Below are 18,042 nucleotides of genomic sequence, written 5' to 3'. Positions count from 1 at the left end.
GCACAAAGTAGCAGTTGCAGGCCATGCAGGAACAGAGTCGTGCCTTCCCAGTCGACTACCTGTTTGAAGCTGCTGACTGGGCAGAGCTGCCATTCGTGGGGCTCAGGAACTCCGACCCGGGTGGGGGGTCCCCAGGGTCGCGGGAGGCGTGCGGGCCACGAGACCCCGCCGGCACTGGGGCGGAGCGGGAGAGACGCAGTGGGCGCTCTGGGCAGTGGCGCCAACATGGAGGAGCGAGCACGGAATTAAGGCAGATGTAGCCGGGACTGAAGTGTATGCCTTTTTTGGTAATAGCTGCTTGTCCACAGAGATGTGATGCGGATGGCTAGGTGATGTCCTGTAATACCTGATATCTTGGATTACACAGTCGTCCATACCGAGTGCTCGAAGCCACCAGACTTCCTCAGGAAGCAGATGCGTATCTGACGTCTAGAACAGAAGCGGCCTGGGGAGAGGAGACGGAGAAAGAAAAAGAGCATCAGAGCGCAGGGGAGCAAGCCAAGGCGCTCCCTCCGGCCGGCCGAGAGGGCGGGGCGTGAGGCAGGCAGCAGGGCGAGCACGAGGGAGGCCTCTACAGCCTGGAGTCTCAGGCCCAAACCCTGCCTCTGCCGTTTTCCGTATGAGCATCCTCGGCAGCGGCGTTTCTTTTCCAGTTTCAGCTTCCTCGTCTGCAGAACGCGCGCAGTGACGACCCCCTACCCCTCACGGTTACACAGCACCCCGGGGGAGGGCCTCTCAGCACAGCACTGAGCCGGCAGTGGCACCGGGGGCTCCCGCCCTGGCTGGAGGGGGTGCCGGGGCAGCGCCCCCTCAGCCAACAGCCCCGGGCCCTGCTGGGACGCAGGGACCCACGGGAGAGGGAAGATGGCGGCGTCCCCTATAAAAGCCTCAAAGGCATTTCTAACTCTCCACTCCGAAGTATTGTACTTAGTGCTCACTGCTACCCTCATGATGTCCTTTTTTAAAATTTAAGAATATTTTAATTGTTTAACAGCTCTTCCTTAGGGTGGCATCATAATTTATGAGAAGAGTCAGTCGGATCAGGAGCTTTCTCTTCACTAGTACCACACGCATTTGGTAACTTAAAGTGAGAATCTACCTCCGAGCCAGTCACGGTTAGCATCCCCTTCCCCCGACCCCCATCCACCCCTTGCCCCGAACTGCATCCCTGTCCACCTCAGAGAACTCAGGATCTCAAAAGCTCAAAGCCCTTGGGCCACCTTCCCTTTCTCAGCCCTGAAGGGAAAAAGCCTACCGCTAACAGACCGTTATGCTACTAGAACTTCTGGCAATTCTGAAGACCTCCTCCCTCTTTGTGCAGCATTAACACATAAAATCTGAGGGCAGAAGGGGCGGGCAGGACACCAGCAGACATCTTTCTTAGCTGCTGGATTCCACAGGATACACAGGAATGAGAAATTACAGGGACGTCAATCCCTGGGCTCTGGCTGGACGGTAACCAGGCTCCTACGGCCCCGGGGCCCTGGCGGACACAGAGCAGCGACCAGTCCCTCCAGGCTCACTTCCTTCTGCAAACTACTATATGGAGAACAGAGAAGCAGGATGGTGGAGCAGAAAAGCTGGCGCCATAAAAAGAAAGGGACCGAAGAAAAGGAAATGAAGTGGGGGGGGGGGGGCAGAAATGGCTGAAGAGGGTGAGAATGTTTACAGACAAGATAAAGGTCGTACATTAAGAAGTTAGGCGATGCCACTAGTTTTGTGGAGAAGACGGAGGAAACAGACCCACTGAAGATGGACCATCAAAGCAAGATGAAGATGTGCGTGTGGTGGGAGACCAGTCGTGACTGGGCCAATGCTACCACAGACCGGGCAGAGGATTACACTGCTAATCTGATGTGCGATCAGCACAGCAAGTGGACCAGGAAGAATGGACTACCGGACTAGTCAGGAAAAAAAATAACTGTCAGTGACTGAAGCAGACATGAGAAAAGGAAGGAAAGTATATGCGCAAGAACTAGTCCCTCTCAAGCCCCGCTGGTGAGGACCCTTGGTCCCAAACTTAACAACCATATTTTTTAGGCTTAACCTTGCCAACACCTGCTATGATTAGATCTGCAGAGATTCCTAGGATTTCTGCTTCCTGGGGCTAACGCTGGAAAACACATGGAATAAAGCTTTCATTCTTGCAAATTCCAATGTTCCTTCCCTCATAAGTCTCATCTTCTCAATGCTTCCTAACTGGAGTCCAGGACTTTAGGGAAGTTCATTTGTTGCTAAAGGGGCAATACACACTGGAACCGGGACAAAAATCACTGCCAAGAGATAAACACTTCTTTCTGCTCATAAGCCGTAATGTTCCGGGGTCTCGGGCTGGGCCATGCCTGGGTGTGGCTCGGGGAAACCACTCACATAGTTAATGATATAAATTTTGTACCTTTTTCCCAAACATTTCCTGGCATAAACCTCTAAAGAGTCCATCAAAATGAGTATGTTTCCACACCCTTCTGACATATTCTGTGCGTCACGGCCCTTCCTCAAGTTGGCACAGAGGCATGGCATCTCCAGCCATGTTGTGTTGGGGGGGGGGGTGTCTCCCTTGTGAGGCACTCTGTGCTCAGGTTATGAGGGGGTCTCTTGGCTGCTTCTACAGCTAGGCTCTTGGAGCAAAAGGGGAGCAGAGACAGCACACAATGGTGATGTCACATCATTCCTGCCGGGTTTGGGGGAGCCTCAGATGAGACGGTGACTTTTCCTGGAAAGCCCAACTACTCCTTAGAATTCTGTGTTGGTGAACAAACTCACATGCAAAGTGCTTGGCACATAACTCTTACCTCTGCCCAGCCCCCTCTTCCTCCATGGGAGTGGGGGTAAATTTGGGGCCGGACGGACCGGCCGAGACGGAAACGGCAGGCGACCCTGTCACAGGAAGCAGGGAGGGAGCAGATGGGGCCATGCAGCCTCAGCAACCTTATGCCTAGTCTCTGCTAAGGCGGCGACAAATTTGTGCCGCTGACCTGGGGACGCCAGAGCGTCAGCCCCGTCCTGGAAGCTCCAGCCAACCAAGGGCCCAAGCGCTGTCTCTGTCGATATTCAAACCTGCTAGCCCCACACAACACCGGCGGCTGCATGATTCGGGATAGCAGACAGACCTGGGGCTCCTGGCTGGCTGGCCATGCGATTCACCAGGAAGTCCATTAACCCCCCATGGAGGGGCGATACGCTGTATATGACTGAGCTTTACTGACGCTGCTCAAGGCACTTCCAACTTACTGTCTTATGGCTGAGTTCTTACGAGAGCTAAGGAAGTTTTGGTAACGTGGGACATTTTGTGGCTGGAGAAAACCAGGAGAGAACTAAGAGTCCGTACGGGAATTAAAATGTGAACAAAATACTCAGTCACCAAAACTAACTGGCATCAACACACATATTAAGGTATTTATAGGCAAAAGTCAAGTCACGGAAAGAGCTGAGAGCTACAGGTATTTTTACAGCTGAGAAAGGCCATCGAAGAAGAAACTAAATATGGAGCACGGATCTATCTCAGATTTACCTCGTCTTCTTCTTCAGGCATCTTGATAGAATTATCCGGGGACTTGATAGGTTTCTGGCTACTGGGTCCATTGGTCTCTTCTTTCCCATGTTCTGCCTCCCATTCTTGTAAAACTTCATCTATGTTGAAGCGGCGTCGATAATTTACAAAAAAGTTTTTCACTTGTACCACGGATTTGTTCCCAATCACATCGGAGATTGCCTGAAAATCTCGGCCATATTTCCTGATGGCTAAGGATGTAAGAGAGCATTGTTTTTCAATACAGGATAAAAACAGTTTTTAAAACCCCACACAACTGACATTTATCCCCCACTTTCCTTTAGATCCAGGTAAGAAAAGATGTGGCGCTTTTAACCACAGGCACTATCTTGATGTGTTACATGGTGGAGAAAAAAGCAATCGAAATCTGTTTCGCAGATGACTGGGCCGGGGAGGCCCGTGTGACCCTGTCATCCAGAAACGTGCACCTCTGCTCGTGCATCCCAAGACAATGGCATCACCCAGCGGCACCCGGTGGACTTTGCGCATTCTTCTTTTCCAGGTCCCTGGGCCTAGAAGAGCTCTAACCATAAAACTCTCAGCATTCTATCTGCTGCTTTCAGGATTTTATACTTTCTGACCATTAGGAACCCAACATACTCCTAAGAGTGTGTTTCAACACTTTGAGCAGTGTGATGGGAGTGGGGCGGGGTGCGAAGCTCCCTAAAGGCACCCACGGCCCCAAACCCTTTACAAGGACTCCCCGTACCTTGTACCGCGAGGAGCTGCTCTTCCGTGGTCCAGCGTGCATTACATTTCTGAACGACCTGCATGTCCAAATGAGTTGTATGAGCATCATGCGTTTACAGGTGAGTGTGAATCTTACTTTTTCTTAGAATTTCTCAGAATATCAGAATTTCAACATCAATTAGGTTTATAAAGATTGTGTCTAGACCTTTCGATCTATGGGATGTATACTAGAAATATATTATCCAGTTACTAAATATTTTTTTAATGCTTATTTATTTTTGAGACAGAGAGAAAGAGAGAGAGAGAGAGAGAGAGGGCAGGAGGAAGGGAAGGAGACAGAGAATCCAAAGCAGTCTGAGCTGTCAGAGGAAAGCTGGATGCGGGACTTAGACCCATGAACCCGGAGATCATGACCTGAGTCAAAGTCTGATGTTCAACCGAAGGAGCCACCCAGGCTCCCCAATATTAAATTCTTAAACATATGAAACTTGGGTCTGACTTCTAAGATGATGGTTAATATAGTCCTACCTCTGGAAGCCGATATGGTTCTATTCCACCGTCAAGTTTTTCTTTGAGAGCACTGTTTGTCTGTTTAATATTCTGAATCTGAAAGAAAGAATAAAATATTTTAATTTTAAAAATGAAAAACTTTCATAAAGGTATGAAAAGAAAACAGAACTAAGAAAAAACCAAGAGCAAAGTTACTGATCTGCATGGTAGCCAAAACCTGAGGTCCCTATAGGATCCCTTCAGAGCATCTAACGAGATTCTTTAACTGACCTGCTGAGAGCAGCCGACAAGGGATGGCAGGAAGGCCGGTGTGGTGGCCACAGGGCTCCTGCACGCATAGTCCTAACTCACAACCTGAGAACACGTCACCTCTGAGCAGAGCACACATCTGAAGCCTGACACACATGACAGAGGCAGTGCCTGGCTCCCTGCCACACGGACCGAGGTGGGCGGGCCAAGCAGAAGCCTCGGAGGAGAGGTGTCTGCTCTGCAGGACGGCAGGGGCGCTCCCTGGGGCCCGGGCACCGCCTGCCCAGGCACCTGCAGCGCGGCCTTCTTTAACGAGAAGAGAGGAGAGCACTATGTCCCGAATTCTGATCAACTGTAATTCTTTATTTTCTCACAAATTAGATCTCTTCGACATTATCACATTGATCCGACATACCGAATCTTTCACTGCCCCTATCTAATCGAAAGAAAGACACGAACAACACCAATCGCTGAATTGATCCATGGCCGCTCTGGACCCCCGCACAGACTCCTGGAGGAGCGGGGACCCGGGGGGCTGCAACCCTAAGGATTTTCATTTCTGAAGAATCCCATGGGCAAAAAAACAAGCAAGGGGAGAATCCGATTCATTTTCCCAAATAAAACGTCAAAGACACCCCAGAGCAGAAGGTGCCCTCAAAAGCAGTAGCCTCATTAAGGCAAACACAGAGAGCAGGACTTCGAGAGATGGGGTTGGCAGTGAAGGGCAGCCTCGCGGACCCTTTAATAATTCTCTCCTCCTTGAACAATCTTTTCCTACGTAGACTCAGATTTCATTTTCACAGAATCCCAGTGTCACATTTTCTTTCCTGTGTTTTACTTCTTCTGAGAGGGTCACAGGGAGTGGAGATGTACAGGAGCCCGGTGGCCCCGTGAGCAGGACCAGCAGCAGGGACCAGGGAGGGACCTGTCTGCCACGAGCAAGGGCCAGGAAGCCTGCCAGACACAGAGCCCATACCAAGTCAGAACACAGACACGGCTGAAAAGAAAAATAGAGGAAATGTGCCTAAAACCTACTCTATAACAAAACCAAAACAGAAGACCTTGGTCTTCTGAAAATTGCTTTATTTTTTAAAAGGCCCAAGTCAGAAGAAAATAGACTGATACCAGAAATTTACTCACAGTAAGTTCTTGGGAAAGAACACCAAGCTCTCAGACCAGCACGGTCTCACAGAACACGCTCTGATGCGACGCTGCTCTAAAGCTGTGCCGTCTGACGCGGCAGCCACCGGCCACAGGTCACTAAGCACCTGAAATGCAGCTTATGCAGCTAAGGGACTGGACTTCTCACTTCTTTTCCTTTAATCCAAACTTAAATGTAAATAACCACACGTGTCTACTGGCTACCCGATCCAAGCGCACGATCTTAGACTCCCGCTCAGAGCTCTCGGGTATCAACCACCCGTAAAACGCTGCAAGGTTATGCCCAAGGCTATGTTCATAACTCAAGGTTATGTTCAGGGACATAAACTTGCAACAGGGAAGTGACAGGTCCTCAGAAGTCAGCTGTCCAGAATATGACCCGCCTCACAGCATCCCGGTTAGTGCGTCGTCCTAGTCATCCTGCCCGGTTGCTTACATGGGCAAGAAACCAGGTAGATACTGCACTGCGACTAAGTAACACACATTTCCCAAGGAGACCAACTCATTCACCACCTGCATTTTCTCTCTGAAATCAATAAAGAAGCAGAGATTACGTAAGTGACTACTCCGAACAACATCTGCAAATTCTGAACGAAAAGTTAGCTCTAAATTCTCTTTAACCTTCACCTCTCTTCCTAATGCATTTTCTTTATTAGAAATACTCAGAGTAAGAACAGGGTTTCGTTAGCATCATGCCAGCTGGAAAGGAAGCCAAAGCAGCAACAAGCTGGATAAGAAATAGGATATAAAGGGGCGCCTGGGTGGCTCAGTTGGTTGAACCTCCGACTTCGGCCCAGGTCATGGTCTCATAGTTCGGGAGTTTGAGCCCCACATCGGGCTCTGTGCTGACAGCTTAGAGCTTGGAGCCTGCTTTGGATTCTGTGTCTCCCTCTCTCTCTGCCCTTCCCCCACTCATACTCTGCCTCTCTCTCTCTCAAAAATAAATAACCATTAAAAATTTTTTTAAAAAACAGGGTATCAGAGTAACCAGGATTTAAAGAAAAAACACACACAAAAGCAGTCGACCTGGCCTGGTGCCTTCCCTAGGCCTTCCAGCTGAATAGGACTTTCTTTTTCCTACTTTAGTGTGTGACTGTTTCATTCTTTACTCAGAAAGACCGAAGCCACAGGCACTGGCGGCCGTGTGTCCCCGGCTCCCTTCCCGTCTCCTCTGCGGAGCTGTGGCCACAGCAGGTACAGGGGTTCCCGGAGGGTCGGCCCCACCTCCGGCCCCTCTCCCTCCCAGCACCCCCCCACCCCTGCAGAGTTGGAGGCTACAAAATGGCTTCGGAAGCTTCCAAAGGGAGGTGACAAGTGAGACGAAAAGGCCTAGATGAAGAATGGCAGAAGAGAAAATGCACAAGAGTGCGGGTCCGTGACACCACCTCTGAAAACATGGACTAGTGCCCGGAGCCACCAATGCTGGGTTTCTTGCTATCTGGTACAAATAAATCCTCAGTCGTCTCTGCTGCCATCAGTCGGGTTTTCTGCTCTTTTCCTGGGAAACTTTCCCTGGGACACCCACCCACGGAAGCATCTAGATAAAATGGCCACTTGTGCATCGGCGAGTGCATTTGCCAGCGGCCCCGACAGGCTGTCTCCCCTGGCAGCGATGAGATGGAAGCCCCCAGATTCAACATGAACTCTGAGTAGCGACCTTCAAACAGAAGAGTGCTGCTCCTGACCGTGGCCGTGAAGCCAGAGGCAGTTTTATCTGTCGTACTGCAGAGTCAGCAACAGCTACATGGAGGAAGGGTCTTGCCTTCTTTGCTCAAGAGATTAACAGGGCACAGTGAGCGTCGGGGGCCTGCTCAGCAGAGGGGAGACAGTCCCCTCACAGAGGATGACAGAAGTGTGTGGGGGCTCATGGCCCCAGTCGGAGAGCCCTTCCAGCACAAACAGAGCTCACAACGCGCTCCCTCTCTCTCTCTCTCTGTCTCTCTCGCAGCCCTCAGACAGCCTGTAAGATCAGGCAGACAAGGATTAATCTCCTCATTTGAAAAGAGGCCCAGAAAGATTAAGTGATTCTCCTCAGATTAAGGTGCAGCTGCGCCAGCAGCCAGGCCCAGAAGCCAGTCCTCTGACTGCACAGGGACGCCGGGTCCTGCTCCACGCTGCCACCCGCCAGAGCTGACAGACCAGGCCACGGACCCCTCCTCTCATCTGTGAAAGGACTGCCGGCCCTCCTGTTTACCCTTCCAAGGAACCAACAAATCAACAAGGCAAAAACAGCAAAAACGGAACCATCAGCCCACCATTCTTGAATTCCAGAGAGAGAAGCATGGGGAAGGGTGGGCACGAAGGAAGGGACAACAGTCAGCGGGGTACTCGGTTCAATTTGCATTTCCAACGTACCGTGTTAAATTAGGCTTGAGTGATGAGCCGTGGCCCATACCAGGACAAATAATGAGGAAAGGGTTATGGTAAAGTACCAAATACCCAGGGAAAACTCTGACAGAGCCCCGAGCACAGAACGCCGTAACACTGAAGAAATGACAGATCTGCGTTGGTGGGGGGTGGATCATGTTCGTGAATCACGGGGGCGGTTCTCTAGTTTAATGTTAATTCTCTGTTTTGATCTAGTCATTCAATACAATCCAATAAAAATTCCAGCAGCACTATTTTTCTGGAAACTGAGAAGGTGAATCTACATTTTCTATGGCAACACTAAGGGCCAGGAGAGACTATCTTGGAGGACTTATCACCAGGCCCAGATGCTCAGGTCTGTGAGGTCCCTGTAACTGAGGCAGGGCGGTGCCAGTAAAGATGGACAAACAGACCAAAGTGACAACAGAGAACCCCAAAGCAGACCACACGCACACGGACGCTGGATTTGAAACAAAGGTCCCCATGCACTGCAGAGGGAAAGGATCGTTGTTTCGGTAAACGGCACTGTTAACCAGATATCCACATGAGAAATAAAACAAATATCCACCCTGTATGTAACAACATACCCTAAAAACTTCCAGAGAGACAGAAGATCAAAATGTAAAGGCAAAACAACACTTTTCAGATACCAAAGAGAGTATCTTCATAATCTTAGGAAAGATTCTTAATAAAACTTAAAAGAGCACTAACTATAAAAGAAAAGAATGATAAACTAGACTACCTTAAAATTAAGGATTTCCGTTCATCAAAAGATCCCATTGAATGAGTGACAAGGCGAGCCTCAGAATGGGCAAGGAGAAGTCATTCTGACCCTCCCCCTATGGGGGAAGAGGGAGTACTTTTGCAAGGCCTGAGGACTTTTCTGTTGTCACACCTGATGGGGGCAAGGTCACAACTGCCAGACTCTAGAGGGTAAAGGCCAAGGATGCTGTTTACCATCTTACAAGGTACAGGACAACTCACAACAAGGAACTCTCCAGGCCCTAATGTCAGTGCAACAGTTAGTGAGTCAGCCCTAAAGTAGCCCAACCCAACCTCACATAAACTGACAGCACCGCTGTGGGAAACCGCCTGGCCCTGCTCTAGAAAATGCTGGACACAGGCATACTCTAGAAGCCGGCAACTCCACTCTTAGGTGTATATGCAACAGAGAGGCACACATAATGCAGCAACAGTCAGAGAAACACTGACATCAGTGTTAACTGTTAAGGGCCCCAAATGGGAAACAACCCACATGTCCAGGATTGGTGCGACGGCGAAGTGGTGGGATATTTACACAAGAGTGAGAAAGCTCACCCTGGTCAGATCTCATATGCTGAATGACGCTGCGCATACAAGAAACCGTATCATATGGCTGTATGTAAAATCCAAAATGAATAAAAATAATGTGTGGTTTAAAACGTCAGACCGGTGGCCACCAACTGGAAGGAGGTGGGTAATGAGTGAGAGGGCGACAGTGAGGCGGAGTCCCCTCGGGGCAGCAACTGAAAGGGGAGATGAGAGCCGCCTCGGGGCTCAATAGGTTAAGCGCCCGACTTCGGCTCAGGTCATGATCTCACAGATTGTGAGTTCGAGCCCTGCGTCAGGCTCTGTGCTGAGAGCTCAGAGCCTGGAGCCTGTTTCAGATTCTGCGTCTCCCTCTCTCTCTACCCTCCCCTGCTACGCTCTCTCTCTCTCTCTCTCAGAAATAAACAAACATTTAAAAAAACTTTTTTTAAAAAGAAACATCAATGTATCAGCACCTAAGATCTTCGGTTCAGTTCCTCACAAACAAAATGCCTCTCAGAGGCTTGTGGAAAGAGGACATCCAGGTATGAGGAACACGGGGGGCCCTGAGCGCCAGTGAGCCCCGACCCATGGTACCTGCCGCTTGATGGAGACCAACTCCATGTCTAGCTGCCTCAGCACCGTGGTGGCCGCAGTGGCGTTGGCAGAAACAGCCTCCACGTCTTCTTGAGAAAGAAACATTCCTTTCGGAGGTTTCCTCTTTGCTCGATTTTTAGCTTGTGTACTATGTTTCTCCTTTTTGATCTGAGGAACTGTGTCCGTAGGGGGCACCTGCGTGGTACACAGATTTGAAAAATGAGACTCCAAAATATGAAAATGCCAGATGAGCAGTAGTAAGCCTATTTTCCCAACATGGCTCTAACAGTCTGACAAACACCATGCCATCTCCTGACTGCCATCTCCATGCTAACAGGCAGTGAACAAAATACTGGCTATTGGATTCTGGCTAAACACTTTGAAGCAGAACCCCCTGCCCTCCTACATAACCACCACCTTGCTTCTATCACTCTGAGCCTCTGGCATTAAGCGGTCCGAGCTTCTGTAGTTAACACGGAAGCAAACGAGAGCTGTGTTCTCTTCTGCTGTGTTCTGTGTATACATGTGAATGCTGAGCTACTTTATCCCAACAGTTCTCAGCAAAACAGATGGACTCAGGGCCACAGAAAGATAAAAGGAGAAATTGATTCGGCACATATGTAAAATCCATTAAAATCCTTGAACTCTTTATAGACGTTTATAAACATAAACGTCCATATGCAACTATGACTTTTTTTATATACCCTCTTTTTGGATGACACTTAACTTTTAGGGCAACTGTATAATTTGCTTCAAAAATACATGCTGTCATTTGACAATGCATGACTGCTGCTAATTTTTTTTAACTGCTCTTTATGAAATGCAGTAAAATCTTGGCCAGGAAAGGATACTGTCCTGATAACAATTTTAAGAAGTTTTTCCAACAGTTCACAATCTCATCTTGTTAGTGTATTAACATTTGCTGATGAAGCGGGGATTATGTGGAGGTTTTCTGCTTCCTATCTTAAAAGCCCGAAATAAATAGGCCGTGCACACTACGATGGTGCCAGCAAGTTCCTGAACAAGTGATGATGATGCATGAAAACGTTAGTAGGCACTAAACTGCACCATCTGTGACAGCACTGTGCTGTCTAGCAGAGGTGGTCACCTACTGACCACGTGCCCGTTTTCTCAACATTTCAGAACACAAAGAAACTTAAGATAGAAATCATTTTTCTCTTTTAATCAGAAATTTTGCTACATAAGTAAGATTTACGAAACTTAAACCAAGCCTTTCCCCTTTCATTTAAAATGTCTTGCTGAAGAAGCTAATAAATAACAAAGTATCAAGACAAAGCCTCCTGACCGCAGGTACAATTTCATTTCACAAACAATCTAATTTAGCTAACGCTTCAAATGAGCTTATTATCTGGGCATTCATATAAATCCAGCTGGAATGCTATCCAGGACAAATGATCACTTTTCAGTTTGGTGATACACAGCCTACCAAGTGAGGCCTTAAAAATGTAACTAGAAGACTTTGACCCAACAGTTCAACTTCCACAAATTTGTTCCAGTGGAAAAAATTAAGTGAACCAATATTTAATGAGATCAGCATTTCAGCATTGCTTAAAATAACAAAAAAGCACAGGGGGAAACTGATAAAACCCCTAGGATTACTTAACTGAATTATGAAAGGTGGAGGATAAAATAACACACTAATAACAGCTATGTACACAAATGTATTTGACATAAAAACATGTTCAAGAAGGAGTAAATTTAAAAGGTTCTAAAAATTATATACTGAGGTCCCATTTTATGTTTTTTAAAAAGCACAGAGTCACAGCTGTGTATATGGACATTTCACAGGGGCAGTTATGTGGAAAGGGTCACGGAAATGTTAGCAGTGATTAAGGGAGATAATATTGTAACTCATTTCCCTTTTCTTCTTTTTGTTTAGCTGGATCTCCTACTTTGCCTACAAAAAGACTGTATTCTTGACGTGATTTTCACGTTTAGGAATGTCTAGACTCTTCTGTTTTCCATGCCTAAGAACAGCTGTTCTTCTCCCTTAGAACCTCCTGAGACAGAGAACTCTGAGGTGTTACTGGCGCTGTGGATACGGACTCTCTTCAGAAAAGCACTTGTATGAACTTACGTATACAGTCATAACCACACTGGGACGCAACACTCCAGCCTGAACGGGGCGCTGATGGGCACCGATGGACTCTGGGGCCCTTTGCTCCAGGGCCTATAGTGCTGTCCTTCCTGCAGGGCCCTGCCGCAGGGGTGCTGTGTTGTGGGGGCGTTCCACGCTGTGCCAAGGAGCCCTGGGTTTCCCTGGAGGGCCCTCAGGGACCCCATATATGCCTTATTCAAGCTTTATGAATGGGTAAAATAACCTAAGACGGCAACCCATTTCAAAAGGCCAGTAAGATCATCCAGGCACCCCATCGTTCTCAGTGAGGAGTTCGCAATAAAGGGATGTTATAAATATACACACAGAAAGTCACACAACTGTAGGAACTCATGGGCCTCTTGAATCCTCTGACATAAGAGTTTTCAGATGTGAAAGATAAAAAGACCCCCGTGCGAGGAGGCTCACTGCTGTAAGACTAACGCTGCTGGTTCTGAGGAGCGGGAAAACCTGCCCTGAGTCCCCGCCGCCCTCTGCAGTGCGCTCGTGACCCACTGTGCGGGCCCCTGCGCCGGCCCTCGCGAGGAGACCCTCAAGGCTGAGAGGAGCCAAGCCCTCGCCTGGACCTCACCAGTACTGCTCCAGGGCTCGCTAACTACTGAGCTAATGGCTTGGGAGAGAAGGCAGTGAGGACGGCTGCCCAGTGAGGACAAAATCGTTACTCAGTAATACTACCGCTTCCTTTATCCTGTTTCACAGCAAACAAAATTCTAAGGTCTATAAAGCAAGGTTAGTATTGTTTTAAAAGTCATATCATGATGCCTTGTACATAGCACTGAATATATTAAATAGAATAAGTAAGAGGAATGTTTTACGTATGGAACGAATAAAATTTATTTGCCTAAACAATACTAGGGAAAAAAATACCTCCTTTTTGCTTTCCTTGTTTTGATCAATCTCAATGTCAATGGGGTTATTTCCATTTGTTTCTTCCAGTTCATCCTCACTGGAAGGCAAGAACAAGTTACTGAAAGATTATTTGGTACTAATTCTATTTAATATACAAATATAAGCAATAAATTGATTTAATGACAGATTTAATATAAAATCAGTATGTTTTCAGAATGTTGAGATACACATTTTTACAGTTCAAATAAATTAAAACCAACTCCTTAGTTCTCTTAGTCTAAATAATTAAAAAACAAACAAAAAAACAAAAACAACCTACTGAAATAGGTTTCTAACTTCCGAATAAGATCTAGAACACTGCTGCTTTATATCTGTAAAATGCTTCTTCTCAACTCTCAACAGAAAAAAAAAAGATCAAATTTAAGGGGTTTATGTAATCACCCCATAATTATCTTGTGGTGGGCTAGGACAAGATCATTACACGTAACTGAGAAATTACTCAAGAATAAAGTCCCCTCGCACTGGGAACAAATCCCCAATGAGTGATATTCCACTTCAAGTCCCAAGTACATGCTCATGACTCAACCCAAGTGCAAGGATGGGAGAGCCTTTCGGCGGCCTGGATAAACCAAGATTTTCAATCAGGTTAATTTAAAAAAAAAAAATTCACGTTAATATGGTACTTTAAATGCTTTCGTTTATAGCTTTCCGTGTATTTTTTTTTTTAAAGAGCTGCGTAGTAGAGCCTTTACTTTTTGAAAAGAAAACTGAGGTTCACGGACGCCAAGCACAGCTTGCCCCAGTTCCACCAGTCACAGCCAGCTTACTGTCCCGCTGTCCCCGGGACCTTCCCACACGCGGGACCTTCCCACCCGCTCGCTGGCCAAGGAGAGAGAGTCCAAAAGGAGAGGGAAGGAGAGGGAGCCGGGGCTGAGGGACAGGTCTGACAAGTGCCCTTGGGGTTCGTGCGCAGGGAAGCAGGGGGAGGGGAGTGGGGAGATGAGAGCAGTCGATGTTCTTACTGTCTCATACTCAGGGACAAAACAAACCCCAACCTATTCTTTTATTTCACTCTAATTTTAGGTTGGTAGAGTACAGCTGTCTCCAGTAGGAGGCTTCATTTATGAAGAGTAAAGGAGTCCTAACGTATAATGGAAGTAAACTTTCTTAATCAAAAGTTATTGGAACATTAAAAACAAGCTCAGCAGTGTTTGCCACTCTGATTACGAAGAGCACTACACCAAAACCAGGCCCGCCGGTATGTGAGCTGCAGAGCACACAGCGCGCAGACGCACCAAGGCCAACAGCTCTACAGACCCTCACAGCTGGAGCGAGCTTGGCAGACGTCCCCACCGTCGCCCCCACTTTACAGCTGGGCCCACGGACGTGAACTCTCCAGAAGTGATACTACCGATTTGTTCCAACGTTATTCTATTTAAAATCATAAAACACTCTCCTGAGATGGGGCCATGGAGATCAGATAGTCTGTCTCCCTTCACTTTATTTGTATGATTAATTTTAAAAAACAACATTACAGGGGCGCCTGGGTGGTTCGGTCGTTGGAGTGTCTGACTTTGGCTCAGGTCATGGTGCCGCAGTTTGTGAGTTTGAGCCCCATGTCAGGGCTCACAGCACAGAGCCTGCTTCAGATCCTCTGTCCCCAACTTTCTCTGCCCCTCCTCCACTGGTTCTCTCTCTCTCTCAATAAATAAATGAATTACTTAATTAAAAAAATTAAAAAATAGCATTGCAGAAAATGTGGAAAACAAATTTCCAAAAGCCACCTATGGTGCCGCCAACCCAACACAAGAACCGCCATGTCTGCTTGCTGCCTTCCAGACGTGGAGCTTCTTCATTTTAGAGTCGAGGAGGTGGAGGCTCGGGGAAGGGACGTGTTGAACCAACCCGCGTGTGAGTCCGCAGAATCTCTGGAGTGAGACTCCCCCTGCCTCTGCGCGGGAGCACAGGGCCACCCCGCTGCTCTGCGTCATCTAGAAGACCGGGGAGTGCTGGCTCGGACGCATCTTACCACCAAGCTATCCCTACAACTGGTGTCCTTATGAAGAAGAGATCACAACATGTTTCGCTCCCTCTCGCTCCCATACACAACGCAGATGGTTTAAAAAGGGATGAGGGAAACCTAAACTGTACTGTCATCTTCTAACACACCAGACCTAAATACGGGGCAGGTAAATCTTGTGTAAGCATACCCAAAAAAATTCGACCTAGGAAATCATGGATTTCCTTCTTATTAAAAGGAGACACCCTTCAGGGGCACGAAAGAATATGTGGAAAAGTTCGCTCATTCAAACTGGAAGTTTGCTGAATGCAGGAAGAGAGTGGTAAGAAACAAGCCCCTGAACACACGGCTCAGGGACGGGAGCCGCGGGATAGCTGTGTACATCTGGCCCCACCAGGACGGCATCTGGAGAAAATCCATCAGTCTCCCTTTCTTTTGGGCACTGACCACCTCTCAGAAATTCTAGTGGCCTGAGAGATGCTCCACGCGGGGAGACACCACCTCCAGGCAGGAACTGACCTCTCCTCCCGCTCCCGCTTCTGCTTCCGGGCATGGCGGTCCATCACACTGGTTTTAGTCCTTGTCTTCTTCCAGGAGTAGTAAAATTTCACCAGACTTGCTATAGATTTGTCAGGAAGCTGAACATAAAAACTGAGTTGGTTTCGATTTAGAGCTGATCGTTACAAATCAAGTGCGCTTAGGCTTAGATACAGTTAATAAGGGTCATCTCACACACACAGAAATGTCGTAAGGCACAACCCTTTTCTCTGAGAAGAAGATTCAAGAAGAACTCTCATCAATACATTTCCCAACTACTGCAGTGTGGTTGCAAGTGAAACTCAGCCCAGGGAAGATGGCCACAGGCAGGCTGAGATGAACCCAAGTTTTTACACACCTAACGGTTCTAGCCTAACTTCTAGGTTATTTTTTAAAAATTCATTTTAGCAGTCACGTAATCAATAAAAGCTTTCCTGGTAGGAGCCCACCAAATAGCCTTCTAGGATATAAGAGATAAGCAAACCTTCCCCACGCAGCTAGGGCTCCATGACACTCCACACCTCATCAAACAACCATCAAAGACGCTATCGGATTAATGCGGGGAGTCCTAACAAGAGACAGGGCTGGCGGTGGCGGGGGCTTGTGTTACAGCTGCTGTCAAGCCAGGAAGTGCTGGGAGATGCTTCGCCCCTGTAATCGGAGGCCTCCCATCCACTCCACAGCAAGCACGATCTACTCTATCTGAAGGGAGCTGTATTCCAAACGGGAGTATCTGCTTATGGCCGACACCTCTATCTTTCAGGTATGCTGCAGGGACAGAGGTCAGGGAGAAACAGAAAAATCAGCGGTTTCATCTACTCACCATTTGTTGGATTCTATGAAAAGTTTTCCCATGAAAACTAAAGGCTTGCTCAAACAAGACTTTATCTTCCACAGTCCACTCATCTGGGAAGGGGGTAAAGTTGGGCAAATCAGCCAATGACTTTTCAATATTATGCTTATGCCAAAAGAGCATCCCAAGAGCCTAGAAAAATAGTATCAGTGAAATTTTAGACCAAAGACGTGAGTGAAACATTAAAATGGAAATGGGGTTGGTGAAAGGAAAGCCTGTGCCCCCTGCAGCCGGGGAAATGCTGCTCTGTGGCTGATGCGTGCGCGCTCCACAAAGCTCACTGCTCAGATTAGGACACGGTGGCCCTGGGCGCCTGGGGGGCTCAGTCAGTTGAGCTTCTGACTTCGGCTCAGGTCATGATCTCGCAGTTTGTGGGCTCTGTGCTGACAACTCAGAGCCTGGACCCTACTTCGGATTCTATCTCTCTCTCTCTGCCCCTCCCCCTCTCATGCCCTGTCTCGGTTTCTCAAAAATAAATAAACATTAAAAACGAAACAAAACAAAACATGGCAGCCTTGAGAATTAAGTCCTTGATGGCGGTCCAGGGCTGGCGCAGGTGGCAAAAGCAGTGAGGCTCTAGAATTTGTGCTCTTTAAGTTTATTTATTTTTGAGAGAGGGCATGTGCACAAGTGGGGAAGGGGCAGAAAGAGAGAGGGAGAGAGAATTCCAAGCAGGCTCCACATTGTTGGTGCAGAGTCGATGTGAACCCATGAACCACGAGATCATGACCTGAGCTGAAACCGAATTGGTCGATTAACCGACTGAGCTCCCCAGGCCCCCTTGGAGCCTACGCTCCTAAAAGGCCACGCTTGAATGCCTCTGTTACAAAGGATAAAGTAATTCACAAAAGCACTTAGTTGTTTTGTTATTCTTTTCCTGAAAAAGCTAAAATATAAAGAGGGGTTGTTGGTTTTTCTTGTAACCCAGAAGGGAGAAAATATTCAAATGGGTGACAAATAGGAAATGAGAGGTAATTCAGCAATTTTTTTCCTGAGACAACTTCCTGTAATTCCAAAGTGAGACCAATCATACTTTTGAAGGCCAGGCTCCTTAAAAATTCATCTGAGTACACGGGGCGCCTGGGTGGCTTAGTCGGTTAATCGTCCGACTTTCGCTTAGGTCATGATCTCGCGGTTCGTGGGTTCGAGCCCCGCGTCGGGCTCTGTGCTGACTGCCGGCTCAGAGCCTGGAGCCTGTTTCAGTCTGTGACTCCCTCTCTCTCTGACCCTCCCCT

At 47.9% G+C, this 18,042-nt stretch overlaps 1 protein-coding gene across 2 annotated transcripts in view; it reads right to left on the bottom strand.

Moving 5' to 3' along the window:
* Positions 1-267: 267 nt before the first annotated feature.
* Positions 268-18,042, bottom strand: part of RCOR1 (REST corepressor 1) — a 119,509-nt gene continuing 101,734 nt past the window's right edge. For both annotated transcript variants that reach the window (XM_039251195.1, XM_039251196.1), the window contains 8 exons: positions 16,778-16,939; positions 15,937-16,055; positions 13,416-13,494; positions 10,412-10,606; positions 4,769-4,846; positions 4,260-4,317; positions 3,512-3,741; positions 268-445 (listed from right to left, as the gene is read on the bottom strand). In XM_039251195.1, coding sequence (XP_039107126.1) covers positions 404-445; positions 3,512-3,741; positions 4,260-4,317; positions 4,769-4,846; positions 10,412-10,606; positions 13,416-13,494; positions 15,937-16,055; positions 16,778-16,939 — 963 coding nt within the window. In that variant the 3' untranslated portion in view covers positions 268-403. The remainder of the gene's footprint in view (positions 446-3,511; positions 3,742-4,259; positions 4,318-4,768; positions 4,847-10,411; positions 10,607-13,415; positions 13,495-15,936; positions 16,056-16,777; positions 16,940-18,042) is intronic.

This window comes from Hyaena hyaena, unplaced genomic scaffold, assembly GCF_003009895.1.
Source record: "Hyaena hyaena isolate Hyena2069 unplaced genomic scaffold, ASM300989v1 scaffold_386, whole genome shotgun sequence".
NCBI classification, from domain to species: domain Eukaryota; kingdom Metazoa; phylum Chordata; class Mammalia; order Carnivora; family Hyaenidae; genus Hyaena; species Hyaena hyaena.
This window is presented reverse-complemented; position numbering and strand designations above follow the sequence as displayed.